General features: G+C 40.8%; 1 protein-coding gene across 1 annotated transcript in view; it reads left to right on the plus strand.

Annotated features, from left to right (window-relative positions):
* Positions 1–244: 244 nt before the first annotated feature.
* LOC132588946 (uncharacterized) overlaps positions 245–16,391 on the plus strand; it is a 104,917-nt gene continuing 88,770 nt past the window's right edge. Inside the window, exon 1 of the mRNA XM_060261424.1 lies at positions 245–599. Within this exon, the coding sequence (XP_060117407.1) occupies positions 245–599 (355 nt within the window). The remainder of the gene's footprint in view (positions 600–16,391) is intronic.

A 16,391-nucleotide genomic window follows, 5' to 3' on the forward strand; every position in this document is an offset into this window, starting at 1 on the left:
CATTATGGCTATGCATCAGCCTACCTATGCAGACTGTCAGCAGTTTTTACTGTCCCTCTTCACAACTAAGTGAAGCCGTTTCCTGCATCATGCCAGAAATGTAGAAGGAAAAGTCCCTCAGGGAACTGTAAATAGAGAAGAGTGGATAAAAGCCCGTTTTCCTGCAACAGATCCAAAATGGAACCCCAATTCTCAGATTTCCAAATAGCATCTACCAGAATACAGGCAGGCAATCTTAGAAGGGATGAAAGAAGCAGGCAAGAAGCCCATTATTATGTCTAAAGTCAGTGAAGTTCTCCAGAAAATAGATGAAAGCCCCGGAGCCTTTGCTGAGCGCTTGATGCAAGCGTTTCGAATGTACACTCCATTCGATCCTGAGGCTGCAGAAAACTTGTGCATGGTAAATACAACTTTTGTTGTTCAATCCTATGCTGACATTCGCAAAAAGCTTCAGAAGCAAGATAGCTTTGCTGGCGTGAATTCATCCGAACTGTTAGAGATTACCCCAAAAGTTTATGCCAATCGGGATGTAGACCAGAAGCAAGAGGAAAAAAGAAGGATAAAAAAGAAGACTGATCTGTTGGCAGCAGCTTTGGCTGGTCAGCCACCTATGAGAGGCAGAGGGACTGCTCGGGGAAGGAATGAATGCCAGAAATTAAAGAATGGTGTTGACCAATTTAGACCCAAACCAGTGTGCGTTTTGTAAGGATTTTGGGCACTGGAGAGATTCATGCCTGAATCGACCCTGACCCCGGCACACAAGAAATCCAAAGTGCCCCTAGACAGATGAGAGGACTGGAGTTTAAAGGACGTGGGAGCAGATGAGCCAGAGCGAGGGGAAGAGGAAGAGGCCAAGTCCAGAGCGGCAGATACTGGAGGAACAAAGAAGAGCCTGTCCAGGGCTTGGCTGGGCTGGAAGGATGGGATGACTAGGACAGACTGGGCACCGACAATCCTGACCCTGCGGAGCCTATGGTCACAGTTGATGTTGAGGGTCGGGAGATCACGTTCCTTGTAGATACTGGAGCTGCGCGATCTGTTGTGCCTGATAAGACTGCCCCTTCAGTTTGCAAATATATTAATATAATTGGAGCTAAAGGGCATAAACAATCCAGACCACTTCTAGCCAAACGAACTTGTACAATAGGAGGCCAGTAGGAGGCCATGTGGTCCGTCACAATTTTGTTCATTTGCCTGATTGCCCAGTGCCACTGATGGGAAGAGATGTGCTTTCCAAGTTGTGCTTTCCAAGTTGCGAGCCCGATTGGCTTTTGAATCAGAAAATCAAATGAACTTTGAGCTGCCTTATATAACCTCAAAAGGCGAATTGCCGTATCAAGGTGTATATGCTCTAGAATGCTGAGGGTAGAATGCGCACGCTCTAAAGAGAAGAAGCCTCGGCTCGCCCCTCTCCAGATAAGAAAAGAGATTAGGACCGAAAGATAAGTAAATATTGAAGTTTTTGGGGTCATAATATTTGGCAGTGAAGCTAGAGAGTCAAAGAAGTAAAAGGCGTGCTCAGAAGAAAGCTAGCACTGAGAAAAAGGGAGTATTTTGGCAAAACAGATAAGAAACGGAGGCAGTGATTAGCACCGTTAAAATGGCTGCCACTACAGTGAAACAGCTTTCCGAACAAATAGCACAGTTCCAGGCTTTAATGATGCAATCTCAGAACAAAATAGAGGAGACTGTTGCTGAAATTAAAAATGAAGTTAGTCAGATAAACAAGGAACTGCAAGATATTAGGCAGCTGGCCAACAAAGGAGATAAGGCAGCTTCAACAAATAAGAAGGACATAGTTCATTTAAAGGAACAGATTAAGAGCCTCTCTGACAGAGCAAGAAGGGCAAACCTTATCGTTCATGGTATTTCAGAAGACATTGACTCACGACACTTGGAAGATGGGATAATAAATTGGCTTTCAGAACAGCAAACAGCTGTTATGATTAATGCTGACCAGGTTGAGAGAGTTCATAGGCTTAGATCCAGAAGATCAGGAGGAGATCCTAGACCAGTGATAGTTAAATTCACAAGAGAAAAAGTGCAGCAGCAAGTCTTTTTTGGCTTTGAAGAAGAAGAGGGGACTGAAATTTAAAGGGAAAAGGGTATATGTGAGACAAGACTTTTGCAGTGAGACACTGGAAGAAAAAAGACAAATGAAGCCATTTGCAGATAAACTCTTTCAGAACAAGATACTGTTTACATGGGCTTACCCAGCCACTATTGTAATTTATAAAGAAGGCAAAAGACTCACAGCAAGGAACCCAGCTGAAGCAAAGAAACTCTTGGAGAAGATGGGTCTGGACACAGGCGAAACAAGAACTCAACCAGAGGAAGAGCTTAATGTCGATGAACCAGAGGAGGGGCCCTCTACACGTCAGGAGAAATGACAGAGGACGAGACTATAAGACGTCTAAGGAGAAGGAGGAACTTTAAAAAAAAAGGGAAGTACCCCACAAATAAGAGGGAGGGGATATCACGGTCTTAAGTGAAGGAAGGAAACAATAAAAGATCCAGGGTGGGGGGGAGGTGTGCCCACCTAAAGGTATAGGGAGGGTGGAGAGATCAACCCAAACGCAAGCCCTATACCAGAAGAGGGGAGGGGGGATGATGGGGAAGAGTGGAGGGAAAGGGTGTGGGAGGGGGAAAGGGAGAAAGGGGAGAAGCATAATAGACCTTGTTATCCAGCCAGGGAAGGGAGGGGAGGTGAATGATTATGGCTAAAACTTTGAAAATGCTCTCACTGAATGTCAATGGACTAAGTTCAGACCTGAAAAGATATAGATTAACAAGAATGGCAAAACAACAAAATATAGATATAGTGTATTTACAGGAAACACATAAGGCAAAGGATGACATTAAACCGTTGATTAAACACCCAGGGTGGAAAGTATTGGCTGAAGCAAGAAGTAGAACTAAGACGAGAGGAGTAGCAATTTTAGTACACACAAGGATTGATATTAGGATACTAGATCTCATTAGTGATAGGGAAGGGAGATATTTGTTCATCAAAGGTAGGTTTCAAAATAGAGTAATAACGCTGATAAATATATATGCCCCAAATACAGGACAGAGGAGATTTTTGAATAAAGTTATGCAAAAAGTTCAGAAATTCTCAGAGGGAGAAGTTATTATAGCAGGAGACTTTAACATAGATATCACCAAGGAGAAGGAGGCTAGGTGGAAAAGGAATTTGGTAGAAGCGCATGAGGCTTTAGGCTTGGTTCCAAAGCTGACACATTAATCAAGTAGACACAAGACAGCTTCTTGTATAGATTATATATTTCTTAAAAAATCAAATAATTGGGAGTCGAGGAAAGTAACAACCCATCCAATATGGATCTCGGATCACGCTCCACTAAATATAGAACTGGTGACAAAAAACGAGCAAATTAGAAGGACCTGGAGATTTAACAGTATGGTCTTATTAAAAAAAGAAAATAGACAATATATGGAAAATCAAGTAAAACAATATTTTAGAGAAAATAAGGGAACAGTGGCCACAAATATCTTGTGGGAAGCAGCAAAGGCAGTGTTAAGAGGTCATTGTATGATGAAGGAGAAAGAAATAAAAAAAGAATGGTATGCTAACAAGACACAGAAACTCCAGGAATTAGGTGCACTGCAGAGCAGTCAAGGTATTAGATTCTGCCCTGATAGGAAAAAAAAGATCGAAGAGATTAGGAAACAATTGGACTTTGTGGATTCGAGGGCATTATGGAAAAAACAAACCATGGTAAGAAATGAGTTTCAAAGAGATTCAATAAACTCCATTAGGAGACTGGCTAATTATCTCAAGACTAGGAAAAGCAAAAGGTGGAAAGTATAAAGAGACAAGGAAAGGTCACGCAGAACCCGAGAGAAATTAGGCAAGTGTTTCAAGAATTCTACAAAGAGTTATACGCTAGGAGGGATATAACAGAACATATTGAAGAAAGTGGAGAAGTGTTGGAAGACATAGATAAAGAGAGTTTGGAGAAGGAAATAACAGTTCACGAAATAGAGGAAGTTGTGAACAATTTAAAAGTGGGTAAATCCCCAGGGCCAGACGGCTTTACTGCGGATTTTTATAAGGAGATGAAGGAGTTACTGATCCCCGAATTACAACAAGTGTTTAATGCTATATTGAAGGGAGGGAAAGCTCCCGACTCTTGGAGAATGGCTGAAATAACCGTAATATTAAAACCCCAGAAAGATCCTCGGGAAGTGGGTTCATATAGACCAATAAGTCTACTTAACCAGGACTACAAAATATTCGCTAAAGTTTTAGCAAATAGGTTAAGGAACATATTACCTTATATAATAAAAGAGGATCAATATGGTTTTGTGAAGAATAGGAGTATTGCACATCCTATAAGGAATATATTTAATGTATTGTACCATAAACATTTTGGGCAACTTGCTTTACTTAAATTAGATGTATACAAGGCATTTGATACGCTATCCCATGAATTCTTATGGTCCCTAATGAAGAAGTGTGGGATTGGGCCACTATTCTTAAAAGCCATTCAAGAGGTCTATAGGGAGGGGTCAGCAGTGGTAAGAGTAAATAACGAACATACGGATCAGCTCCCAATTGAGAGAGGTGTGAGGCAGGGGTGTCCACTTTCCCCACCCCTGTTTATAATGGCGATAGAGCAACTAGCAGAAAGGATCAGGAATTCAGGGAGAATAGAAGGCTGTAGAATGGGAAAGGAGGAAATAAAAATCAATTTATTTGCAGATGATATAATCATGACAATATCTAACCCGAAAGAAGCCATTAGGGAAACGAAAATTATTTTAGAGGATTTTGAAGCCATGTCAGGTTTAAGAATAAATATGGGAAAGTCTGAAATAATGTACTTTAATGTTGGTTTGGAAGAAAGGAAAGAGATTAATAGGATAACTAATATGGGGATGGGAGTTAAGAAATTTAAATATCTAGGGATAGAAATTTATAAAAATATTAACAGGATAGTGGAGGGAAACTATAATAAAATCTGGGAGAAAATAGAGAGGGATATGCAGCAGTGGGGGAAAAGGACGATGAGCCTGACCACTAGAATAAAGAGTGTATCGATGTTTTGGATGCCAAGGTTGTCGTACCTTTTTCAAATGATACCATTGGAGTTAGATAAGCAAAAAATGACTAACTGGAACACTAAAATAAGGGAATGGATATTTGGTAGTAGGAAACTTAGATTCCCAAAAAAATTGGCATACAATCATAAATCGGAACTTGGATGGGGAGTCCCAGATATAGTCAATTATTATGAAGCATTTCAGCTTAAGGCATTATTAGAAATAGAGAAGGAAGGGGATCAGAAATGGATAAGGTTTGAGAATGAAGCTAATAATGGGGTAGGAAAACATGGCATCTTTATGAACATGGGGGCGAAGGAACTTAATTTAAACGTGGGACCAAGGGAACATGGGCTAAATGTTTGGAAGAAATGGCAACCAAAATGGCTGAATCGGGTATCTAGATGGACGCCATTAGAAATGTTGAAGGAAGGAGATAAGGAGCATAGGTGGAACGAACTACTTAAGGCTAAAGGATTTAGAAGGGTAGAAGATTTGTTAATACTAGATAAGTTAAAACCATTACATGAGTTTCAAGAAGTCGTAGGAATACAATACTGGCTTAAGGCTACAGGATTGTACACTAAAGTTAAGAAGGAAGTGGAGAAGAGTAATTTAAATGAAGAAGAACCTATGGAAAAGTTTTATAAATTAATGGGTAAAACAAAAAAAGGATTAGTAGGCATCCTATACAGGAGTATGAATTCAGGTAACGAAGGAGCAATAAGCTACCTTCAACGGTCATGGAGTTTAGAAGGCCAAATAACGAAACGAACAGGGGAGAAGATAATGGAAGGTTTAAAAAAAGTTAAGATACATAAGGTTAGAGAAATGGAATTGAAATTTTTCACTAAATGGTATAGAACTCCAGCTGCTTTAGCCAATATGTTTCCTGGGTTGAGCCCTAAGTGTTGGCACTGTAAGAAAGAGAAGGGATGGTATTCCCACATGTGGTGGGAGTGTCCTGAGGCCAAGAAACTATGGGATATGGTAGTGGGAATGATAAAGAAATTCTTTCAGGTAGAGCCGAGAATTAACTTTGAACTAATGCAGATGAGTTTATTAGGGAATGAAAAAATAGGGAAGAACAATCAAGATTTACTAAAAGCAATTATATCAGCGGGTAAAGCGGTAATAGCAGCAGGATGGAAGGATAAAAGTAAATGGAAGGAAAGTACTTGGCATAACTACCTCTTTGATTTTGTCCAGTCAGATATAACTGCTATAATGTCACAAGAATAATCATGGGAAGAAAGAACATCAAGAATTAAAGAAAAGTGGCGGACCTATCTGAAATGGGCGAAGGAAGAAAGGAGAGTGGACATTCAGTGGAAGCTTCAAGTCCTTTGTCCCTGGCTGGAAGAAGAAAAGGATGTATAGACTAAGGGGGGTGGGTTGGGGGAAAATGTAAAATGGATATCAGAAACCATGTAGAGAAACAGATAATGTATAATAATAATAAAAATATACATAGAGAAAAAATATGCTCTAGAATGCCCCCAAGGAGAAGAGTGGCGGCTTTACCAACTAGCTCCTGTAAGGGCCATGTCAGAAGTCTGGGTTCAACAATTTCCAGATGTATGGGCAGAAGAGAACCCGCCTGGGCTAGCAGTAAACCATGTGCCTATTAAAATAGAATTAATCCCAGGGGCCATTCCAGTCCGAGATCTCCAGTACCCAATCCCTAAGAAGGCAGTGGTTGGCATCCAGAAACACCTTGACAGGCTTCTTGAATATGGAATTCTTATTGAATGTCAATCTCTGTGGAATAGCCCCCTTTTGCCAGTTCAGAAGGTAGGTACCAATGATTATAGACCAGTGCAGGATTTACGTGCTGTTAACGCTCCCACACAGACTTTGCATCCTGTGGTTCCCAATCCATATGTCTTGTTGGGACTTATACCTGCCTCTGCTGCTTATTTTTCAGTGGTGGATCTTAAGGATGCCTTCTTTTTTCTAAGACTGGCACCTGAGAGTCAGCCACTGTTTGCCTTCCAGTGGGAAGAGAAAGAGACTGTGTGTGCTATTCCTGTGCCCACTACCAACCGTCAGCTAAGGGTATTCTTGGGAGCCTCAGGGTTGTGCAGAATCTAGCGTCCCAATTTTGCTATAATAGCTAAGCCCTTATATGAAGCTACAAAGCGGGGGAGAAAAAGCACCTTTTGAATGGACAGAGCAATGTCAGGATGCCTTTGAAACCCTGAAGCGTCATGCAGTCTCCAGCCCTGGGATTACCAGATACTGATAAGCTCTTTACTCTGTATGTACATGAGCGATGAGGAATAGCTGCAGGAGTTCTGACTCACTTGCTGGGATCCTGGCCCAGGCTGGTGGCATATTTGTCTAAGCAATTAAGTGTAGCAAAAGGGTGGCCTCTCTGCGTTCAGTTGCTGCTGTTGCAGAACTTGTGAAGGAGGCAGACAAGTTTACCTTTGGAAGTCAACTTGAAGTAAGAGCCCCCCACTATGTGCAAGCCCTTCTGGAACACAAAGGGAACTACTGGTTCACTAATGCCTGCATGGTCAGATATCAGACACTTATGTGTAAAAATCTCAGAGTGAAAATAGTGACTGTGTCAACTCTGAACCCAGCCTCTTTGTTGCCAACACCTGGTGATACATTGGAACATAACTGCCTAGAAGTTATGGAAGAAATATTTTCCAGCTGGCCTGATCTAAAAGATGTCTCATTTTAAGATCCAGATATTGAATATTTTACTGATGGGAGTAGCTTTGTCCCAGATGAAAAGCAGAAAGCAGGATATGCAGTAGTTACCTTGGAGGCAGTGATAGAAGCAGAACCACTGCCGGTTTCTACCTCTGCTCAGAAAGCTGAGTTAATTGCCCTCATCAGAGCACTCCGGTTAGCAGAGGGACTTAAAGTAAATATTTACAGAGACTCAAAATATGCTTTCCTGATCTTGCATGCCCACAGAGCTTTGTACAAAGAAAGAGGATTAATAACTGCCAGTGGAAAAGGAATTAAAAATGGGAAAGAGATTTTGGAATTGTTGGAAGCTGTCTGGGCCCCTCGGCATATAGCTGTCATTCACTGCCGTGGCCATCAAAAGCCTCTAAGTTTGGTGGCAAAAGGGAATTGTAAGGCAGATTTGACAGTGAAGGAAGCTGCCCTCAAGCCTTATCAGGGAGGTACAGAAGTCCTGCCTGTTTTCCAAATCTCCCTAACTGAATGGAGCCCTTAAGATTCACTAGCACAGCAGCAGTGGGTAAGGGGCAGTAACCAAATGAAGGGATGGCTGGTACGTTCTCCCTGATGGCAGAATTTATATTCCAGAAGCTGTAGGTGGACGTTAATCTGGCACTTACGTGAGGGAACCCACTATGGGAAAACTGCACTAGAGCATTATGTGAGTCAGTGGGCATATATTAATAATGTGAGTTCATTGACAGCCCAAGCCTCTGCACAATGTGTTACATGTGCAAAGAACAATCCAAGGTCGGGCCCCACTCAACTGCCTAGGAGTCAGCCAGTGGGAGCAACACCTTTCTCCTCCCTAGTTGTGGATTTCACTGAGATCCCCAAAGATGGACGTTACCTACATGCTTGTACTTGTTTGCACGATGTCTGGATGGATTGAAGCTTACCCCACACGCACTGAGAAAGCTAATGAGGTTGTAAAAGCCTTATTAAAAGTCACTGTGCCTAAATCTGGTTTACCTGTAATCATCGAGAGTGATAATGAGCCATCGTTTATAGAGAAAACTGTACAAGGTGTATCTACGTTGCTTGGTATTACCTGGAAATTGCATGCTGCCTACCGCTCACAGAGTTCAGCAAAAGTTGAAAGGGCTGGTAGATCTTTGAAGAATGCCTTGTCTAAACTCTGTCAGGAAACCCATTTGCCATGGACTACAATGTTGCCAATTGCATTGATCCGGTTGCACTGTTTGCCACACAAACAACTTCGTCTGCCACCTTTTGAGATCGTTTATGGAAGACCCCCCCGTCCAAGGAGTTTGAGGTGACCTTTCACAGTTGGGGAGCCTTATAACTTTTGAGGAATTGCAAGCTTTGGGCAAAGCTGTAAAAGATGTGAATAAGTATGTGTTTGAAACTTTGCCATATCAGATTTATTCTCCTGTACATGCTTACCAGCCAGGGGATAGTGTGTGGTTGAAAAGCTGGATGACAAAGACCTGCGGTGGAGGGAAGAGAGGTGGTAGATCAAGAAGGAATAAAAAGAGAATTCTTTAAGTATTATGCCAAATTATTTAAGGGTGTTAAAATAAAGAAAGAAAAGATGGAAGAGTATTTACAAAAGATTAAAATAGCTCCCTTAACAGAAAATATGGGGAAAGTTTTGAATGATCCAGTTGAAAAAATAGAAATTGAAGCAGCAATTAATGCAATGGAAAATGGAAAAGCACCTGGGCCAGATGGATATACAGCTAAATTTTTTAAAACCTTCGAAGAGGAGTTAATACCATACCTTCAGAAATAGATGAACGTGATAAGAATAAAAGGGAAAATACCAAATAGGTGGAAGCTGTCATTTCGTTGATTCCAAAGGAAGATCGAGATGTTACGAATGTAAAAAATTATAGACCAATCTGACTATAAAATATACAAAAGAATCTTGGCAGAATGGCTTAAACAACATTTGACAAATTTTATAAAGGAAGATCAAGCGGGGTTTCTACCCAAAAGGCAAATAAGAGAAAATATTAGAACTGTTGTAAATATTGTAGAATATTATGAAAGACATCCAGAAAAGGAAGTAGCATTATTCTTTGCAGATGCAAAGAAAGTATTTGATAATTTAAATTGGGACTTTATGTTTGCAATAATGGAGAAAATGGAGTGGGGGAAAACTTTACAAGGATGATAAAAGCAATATATACTGAACAATGTGCAAGGCTATGTATAAATGCAGATCTTACAGAAGACATGATAATTAGCAAAGGTACAAGACAAGGCTGTCCATTTTCCCCACTGTTGTTTATAATGACTCTTGAAATCTTACTGATGCAAATCCAAGAAGATAAAGAAATAGAAGGATTAAAAGTAAAAGGATTTATTTACAAATATAGAGCATTTGCAGATGATATAATGTTTATAAATGAAAATCCCATACAAGACACACCTTTGTTGTTAGCTAAAATACAAGAATATGGGGAATTGGCGGGACTTTGTATTAATAAAGAAAAATCAAAACTTCTATGTAAAAATATGCAAGTAAATAAGCAAAAGGAATTGCAGAGGCTAACGGGTTGTGAAGTTACTTCTAAGGTAAAATATTTGGGTGTGGAGATAACAATGAAGAATATTGATTTGTTCAAAAATAATTATGAGAAGCTATGTCGTAAAATGATTGAAGATATGTTAAAATGGAATAATTTGTCGTTGCTGGGCAGAATAGCCGCAATTAAAATGAATATTCTACCAAGAATAATGTATTTGTTTCAAACTATCCCAATTGTGAAAAACAGTAAACAATTTAATAGATGGCAAAGAAAAATTTCAGAGTTTGTGTGGGCTGGGAAGAAACCAAGGATTAAAATGAAAATTTTAACAGATACAAAAGAGAGAGGCGGATTCCAATTACCAGATTTAAAATTATATCACGAAGCAGTTTGTTTAGTGTGGATAAAAGAATGGATGATGCTGTTAAACAAAAACCTTTTAGCGTTGGAAGGTCATGGAAATAAATTTGGCTGGCACACTTATATGTATTATAGGGAAAAAATGATGGATGGTTTTTTCTCTCACCATTATATAAGAAATAATTTGCTAAATACATAGATGAAATATAAGAAATATGGAGATGAGAGAAAACCGTTACGGATAGTGCCAGCAGAAGTAATAAAAATAACAGCTGAGAAGGGTGAAGAAATGTCATATAATCAACTATTAAAAATACAAAGTGGCAAAATAGAATTGAAAACTGCTAAAGAGCTGAATAATTAATATGATTGGTTCCAAATGCAACAAATAAAGAGCTTGGTGGATAATGATATTAAAATGGAAGGAATAACAAAAGAGCAAACAGAAATGGAAAGAGTTCTGCTTGGAGACAATGAAAAATTAATTTCAAAACTATATACATTACTTTTAAAATGGTCTATGGAAGATGAAGTAGTGAAATCTCAAATGATTAAGTGGACAATAAATGTAAATAAAGAAATACAGATGGAAACTTGGGAATATTTGTGGAAGAACTCTATGAAACTTTCGACATGTCGTAGTATTAAAGAGAACTGTTTTAAAATGATGTATAGATGGTATATGACTCCTAAAAAGTTGGCAAAGATGAACAATAAGATGCCAGACAGATGTTGGAAATGTAAAAAACACGAAGGTTCTTTCTACCATATGTGGTGTACTTGTGAAAGAGCAAAAAAGTATTGGCAGATGATTCAACAAGAAATTTCTAGGATCTTGGGATATGAATTTAAGAAAATTGCAGAGACTTTTCTGTTGGGATTACAAATGGAAAAATTTCTAAAAGAAGATAGAACTATAATTTAGTAATTGCTTTCAGCTGCTAGGACATTATATGTGCAGTTGTGGAAGCAAGAAAAAATACCAGAGAAATGGGATTGGATTGTAAAAGTTATGACATGGAGTGAAATGGACAAATTAACAAGAATTTTAAGAGACTATGACTTAGTAGGTTTTACGATGGAGTGGAAAAAGTTCAGAAGATATGTAGAAAAAGAGTGGAAAATAAAAGGACATTGGACAATTTTTGATAATGATTAAGCCTTAGAATGAAGAAGAATGTAAATTTTTGTTTTTATTAGTTACGCGTACCTTTTAATATTAGTATTATAAGTAAATAACACCGGCGGGGGTCAAGTAACGGGGGGAGGGGTGGGTAGAAAGTAATATATGGGATAGATAAAAAGAAGTTATTAATGATGCAGGAATAAGATACTGTTACCATATGTTACTAAATAAAAATTGTTTTAAACAAAGAAAAGCTGGATGGCAAAGGCCTTGCAACCGAGGTGGAAGGGCCCATTCACTGTTCTTTTAAGTTCCCCTGCACCCACCAAGATACAAGGAGTAGCAGTGTGGATCCGTTGGTCTCATTTAAAGTGAGCTGCAGTTCACTGGAAAGCACAACCTGTTCCAGGGAAGCCATTAACTTTGAAACTTTATAAAGACTCTATCCAGCCTTATGCCACGCAGTAAAGACTGTTCAAAGTCAACAGCTTGTAACTGGTGGGACTTGCTTGGGAAGCAGGTCCAGCATACCTGAGCTTCATCGGCAGCCTTGCTCTAGCTACACCCGGAGGCTGGTCTACGCACAGCCAAATAAAAGGAAAAAAAACGGATAAAAGGAAGTACTTCTTCACCCAAAGGGTGATTAACATGTGGAATTCACTGCCACAGGAGGTGGTGGCGGCTACAAGCATAGACAGCTTCAAGAGAGATTTAGATAAAAATATGGAGCAGAGGTCCATCAGTGGCTATTAGCCACAGTGTGTGTGTATATATATAATTTTTTTGGCCACTGTGTGACACAGAGTGTTGGACTGGATGGGCCATTGGCCTGATCCAACATGGCTTCTCTTATGTTCTTATGTGACACAGAGTGTTGGACTGGATGGGCCACTGGCCTGATCCAACATGGCTTCTCTTATGTTCTTATGTGACACAGAGTGTTGGACTGGATGGGCCACTGGCCTGATCCAACATGGCTTCTCTTACGTTCTTATCTTATTGCTATATTTTTGCCTGTGTGCCAATATGCTGTACGCAAGCCGTGAGATGTACTAGATGCTGAGAAGGAGAGGATTCTAAACGTATGTTGTGTGCTCAATCTAAGGGAGTGCAGGGAGCCTGCATAGAGCCTAACACTCAGTTTGTGTAGAACGTGGAGTGTCTTATTATCAGGCAAAAATTGAGTATCCTGGATCAAGCAGGACAAACCTTTTAGAGGAAATTTCCGCTGCCCGACGTCACAGTGGGTATGCTTGCCGGTTGATTTAAAGTCTTACGAGGTGAAAAAGCCTAAGCTACCTGTCCAGGAGACTAAGAAAATTCTATATAAGGCTGTGTTTAATGATGCTCAGCATGAGAAATTTGTCATTCCAGAAGCTGGGAGTAATCTTTTAATAGCCTTAGCTGAGCAGATAGCTGCCTCCCTAAATATTTCTAACTGTAGGATATGTGGAGGTCCGCTGATGAGTGAGAGATGGCCTTGGGTTGGCACTGAGGTTTTGCCTTCTGACCTAGTCCAATGGAATAAACCTAGATCAGAGTCAAAGACAGAAGAGAGAGGGGGCGGAGCGTCGCAGGGCAATGCCGGATGCTTAATTTCAGCGCTCTTCCTCTCTACTTTAATTTTGTGAAGACAGCTTGGAAAACATCGGGCGAAAATAGATTATTTTAATGAAAAAGGCTTTGAAAGTCAAATGGAGAGCAAGAAAGCCTAATCCAAAGTCAGTGAAAGACTTTTTTGGTGCAGGAAACTCAGCATCAGCAAGGAGGGTAAAAAAGACCTTGGAGAAGGAAATGACGGCCACAAAGAACATCAGTCCCCCGGGGCAAACGGACAATGACTCTACTCCAATAACAAAAGGAGACCTCCTTCTCTCTTTTTTTTTTTGTCCCAAAACCTTTTTATTGAATTTAATAAACATACAAATAAAGCAATCAATGACTGTATCTGCAATCATTCTTTGTGTATAAGCATAGCATACCAGCAGAAAGCAATATACATATATATACAATAAACAATATATATATATATATATATATATATATATATATATATATATATATATATATATATATATATACATACACAAAATACAAACACAACAAAACACTATACACACACACACACACACACACACACACACACACACACACACACACACATATATATATATATATATATATATATATATATATATATATTCACACACACACACACATAATTGGCAGCTGAATTAAAAAATAAGTACTCGATCCATATATGGCAGAGATGGCAGAGGCAACCCGTTTTTTCTTAATTAAATTATTTAGCCCATTACAGTTTAGAGATAGAAATTTCAAGTGGCACTCTGCCATAATTGAAAGAGGAAATAACCAAGGTTATCAAAATTATTGCAATTCATAGCTTTGAACCCAGGTGCCACCAGGATAACTAGAGGCGAATCCTTTAGAACAAATTTCAAAGGTATGAGGACAGATTTCAGATCAAAGGCTTTAAAAAACTTCCAACTAAAACCATAATAATTCAATACAGTTATGCTGCCCATAACACAAACAAAAAAACATGTGACACAGAGTGTTGGACTGGATGGGCCATTGGCCTGATCGAATATGGCTTCTCTTCTGTTCTTATGTGACCCAGAGTGTTGGACTGGAGGGGCCATTGGCCTGATCCAACATGGCTTCTCTTATGTTCTTATGTGACACAGAGCATTGGACTGGATGGGCCACTGGCCTGATCCAACATGGCTTCTCTTATGTTCTTATGTGACACAGAGTGTTGGACTGGATGGGCCATTGGTCTGATCCAACATGGCTTCTCTTCTGTTCTTATGTGACCCAGAGTGTTGGACTGGATGGGCCATTGGCCTGATCCAACAGGGCTTCTCTTACGTCCTTATGTGACACAGAGTGTTGGACTGGATGGGCCACTGGCCTGATCCAACATGGCTTCTCTTCTGTTCTTATGTGACACAGAGTGTTGGACTGGATGGGCCATTGGCCTGATCCAACATGGCTTCTCTTATGTTCTTATGTGACACAGAGTGTTGGACTGGATGGGCCACTGGCCTGATCCAACATGGCTTCTCTTCTGTTCTTATGTGACACAGAGTGTTGGACTGGATGGGCCATTGGCCTGATCCAACATGGCTTCTCCTACGTTCTTATGTGACACGGAGTGTTGGACTGGATGGGCCATTGGCCTGATCCAACTGGGCTTCTCTTATGTTCTTAAAGTACCCTTCATTAGGTCATTAATTCTCTTTTTTAAAATTTGTTAGGGGTGGGGCGCAAGTAGGTAGCTTCACCTATGGTGCCAAAAATCCTGGCTGGGAGAAGTTGAAAGTGGCAGCAGGGAAACAGGAAGACCCAAGGAAGCCGTGGCCCTCAGGCGGTAGGACTTGGGCAAGGCTGTCAACAACAGGACGTTGGGGAGGTCAAGGGCTCTTTTTGTAGCAGGAGCTCCTCTGCATATTAGGTCACTCCCCCCTGCTGTAGCTAATCCTCCAAGAGCTTAGAGAGCTCTTAGTACAGGGCCTACTGTAAGCTCCAGGAGGATTGGCTACATCTAGGGCTGCCAATCCCCAGGTAGGGGCAGGGGATCCCCCGCTTTGGAGGGCCTCCCCCCGCTTCAGGGTCGTCAGAAAGCGGGGGGAAGGGAGGGAAATGTCTTCTTAAAATTTATTATTATTATGGGAACTCTATTATTCCCTATGGAGATTTATTCCCATAGAAAATAATGGAGAATTTATCCGTGGGTATCTGGGGCTTTGGGGGGGGGCTATTCTTTGGGGTAGAGGCACTAAATTTTCAGTATAGCATTTAGTGCCTCTCCCCAAAATACCCTGCAAGTGTCAAAAAGATTGGACCAGGGGGTCCAATTCTATGAGCCCCCAAAGAAGGTGCCCGTACCCTTCATTATTTCCTGTGGAAGGAAGGAATTGAAAAGGTGTGCCGTCCATAACAACATAAGAACATAAGAGAAGCCATGTTAGATCAGGCCAATGCCCCATCCAGTCCAACGTTCTGTGTCACACAGTGGCAACATTTCTCTCTCTCTCTCTCTCTCGGCTTGACTTCGCGAACGAAGATTTAAGAAGAGTGCAGTAGTCCACGTCTGCTGCAGGCTTGCTGGTGGCTGACAAGACCAATGCGGGACAGGCAGATCTGGCCACAGTGGCTGCAGGGAAAAGTCTGATTTGGGGTTGGTGCTGTAGCAGTGCGATTCTTCCTCAATCTCCTTTTGTCCTCAAGACCAGCTAGAACTCCCTTTGGAGTTCAATTATGCTTGTCACAGGCTTGATCTTGGCTCCACCCCTAAGGTCTCCTGGCTCCACCCCCAAAGTATCCTGGCTCCACCCCCAAAGTCCCCAGATATTTCGTGAATTGAACTAGGCAACCCTAGCTACACCAGGGGGGCGTGGCCTAATATGCAGAGGCACTCCTGCTAGAAAAAGAACCCTGGAGGTCATGATTTCCTTCCTCTCTTTTTTTGTATTCCTTCCTCACAGTTATCCCACAGTGATTGTCGTTCCTCAGCAGTGTAGGGTGGTAGTCCTCTGCCGGTTTAGGTGTTAAAGGCCTGCCGAAATAGTTCAGTCTTACAGGCCCTGCAGAATTGGGAGAGATCCCACAGG

The sequence above is a fragment of the Heteronotia binoei genome, chromosome 21, assembly GCF_032191835.1.
Source record: "Heteronotia binoei isolate CCM8104 ecotype False Entrance Well chromosome 21, APGP_CSIRO_Hbin_v1, whole genome shotgun sequence".
In the NCBI taxonomy this organism is placed as follows: Eukaryota; Metazoa; Chordata; class Lepidosauria; order Squamata; family Gekkonidae; genus Heteronotia; species Heteronotia binoei.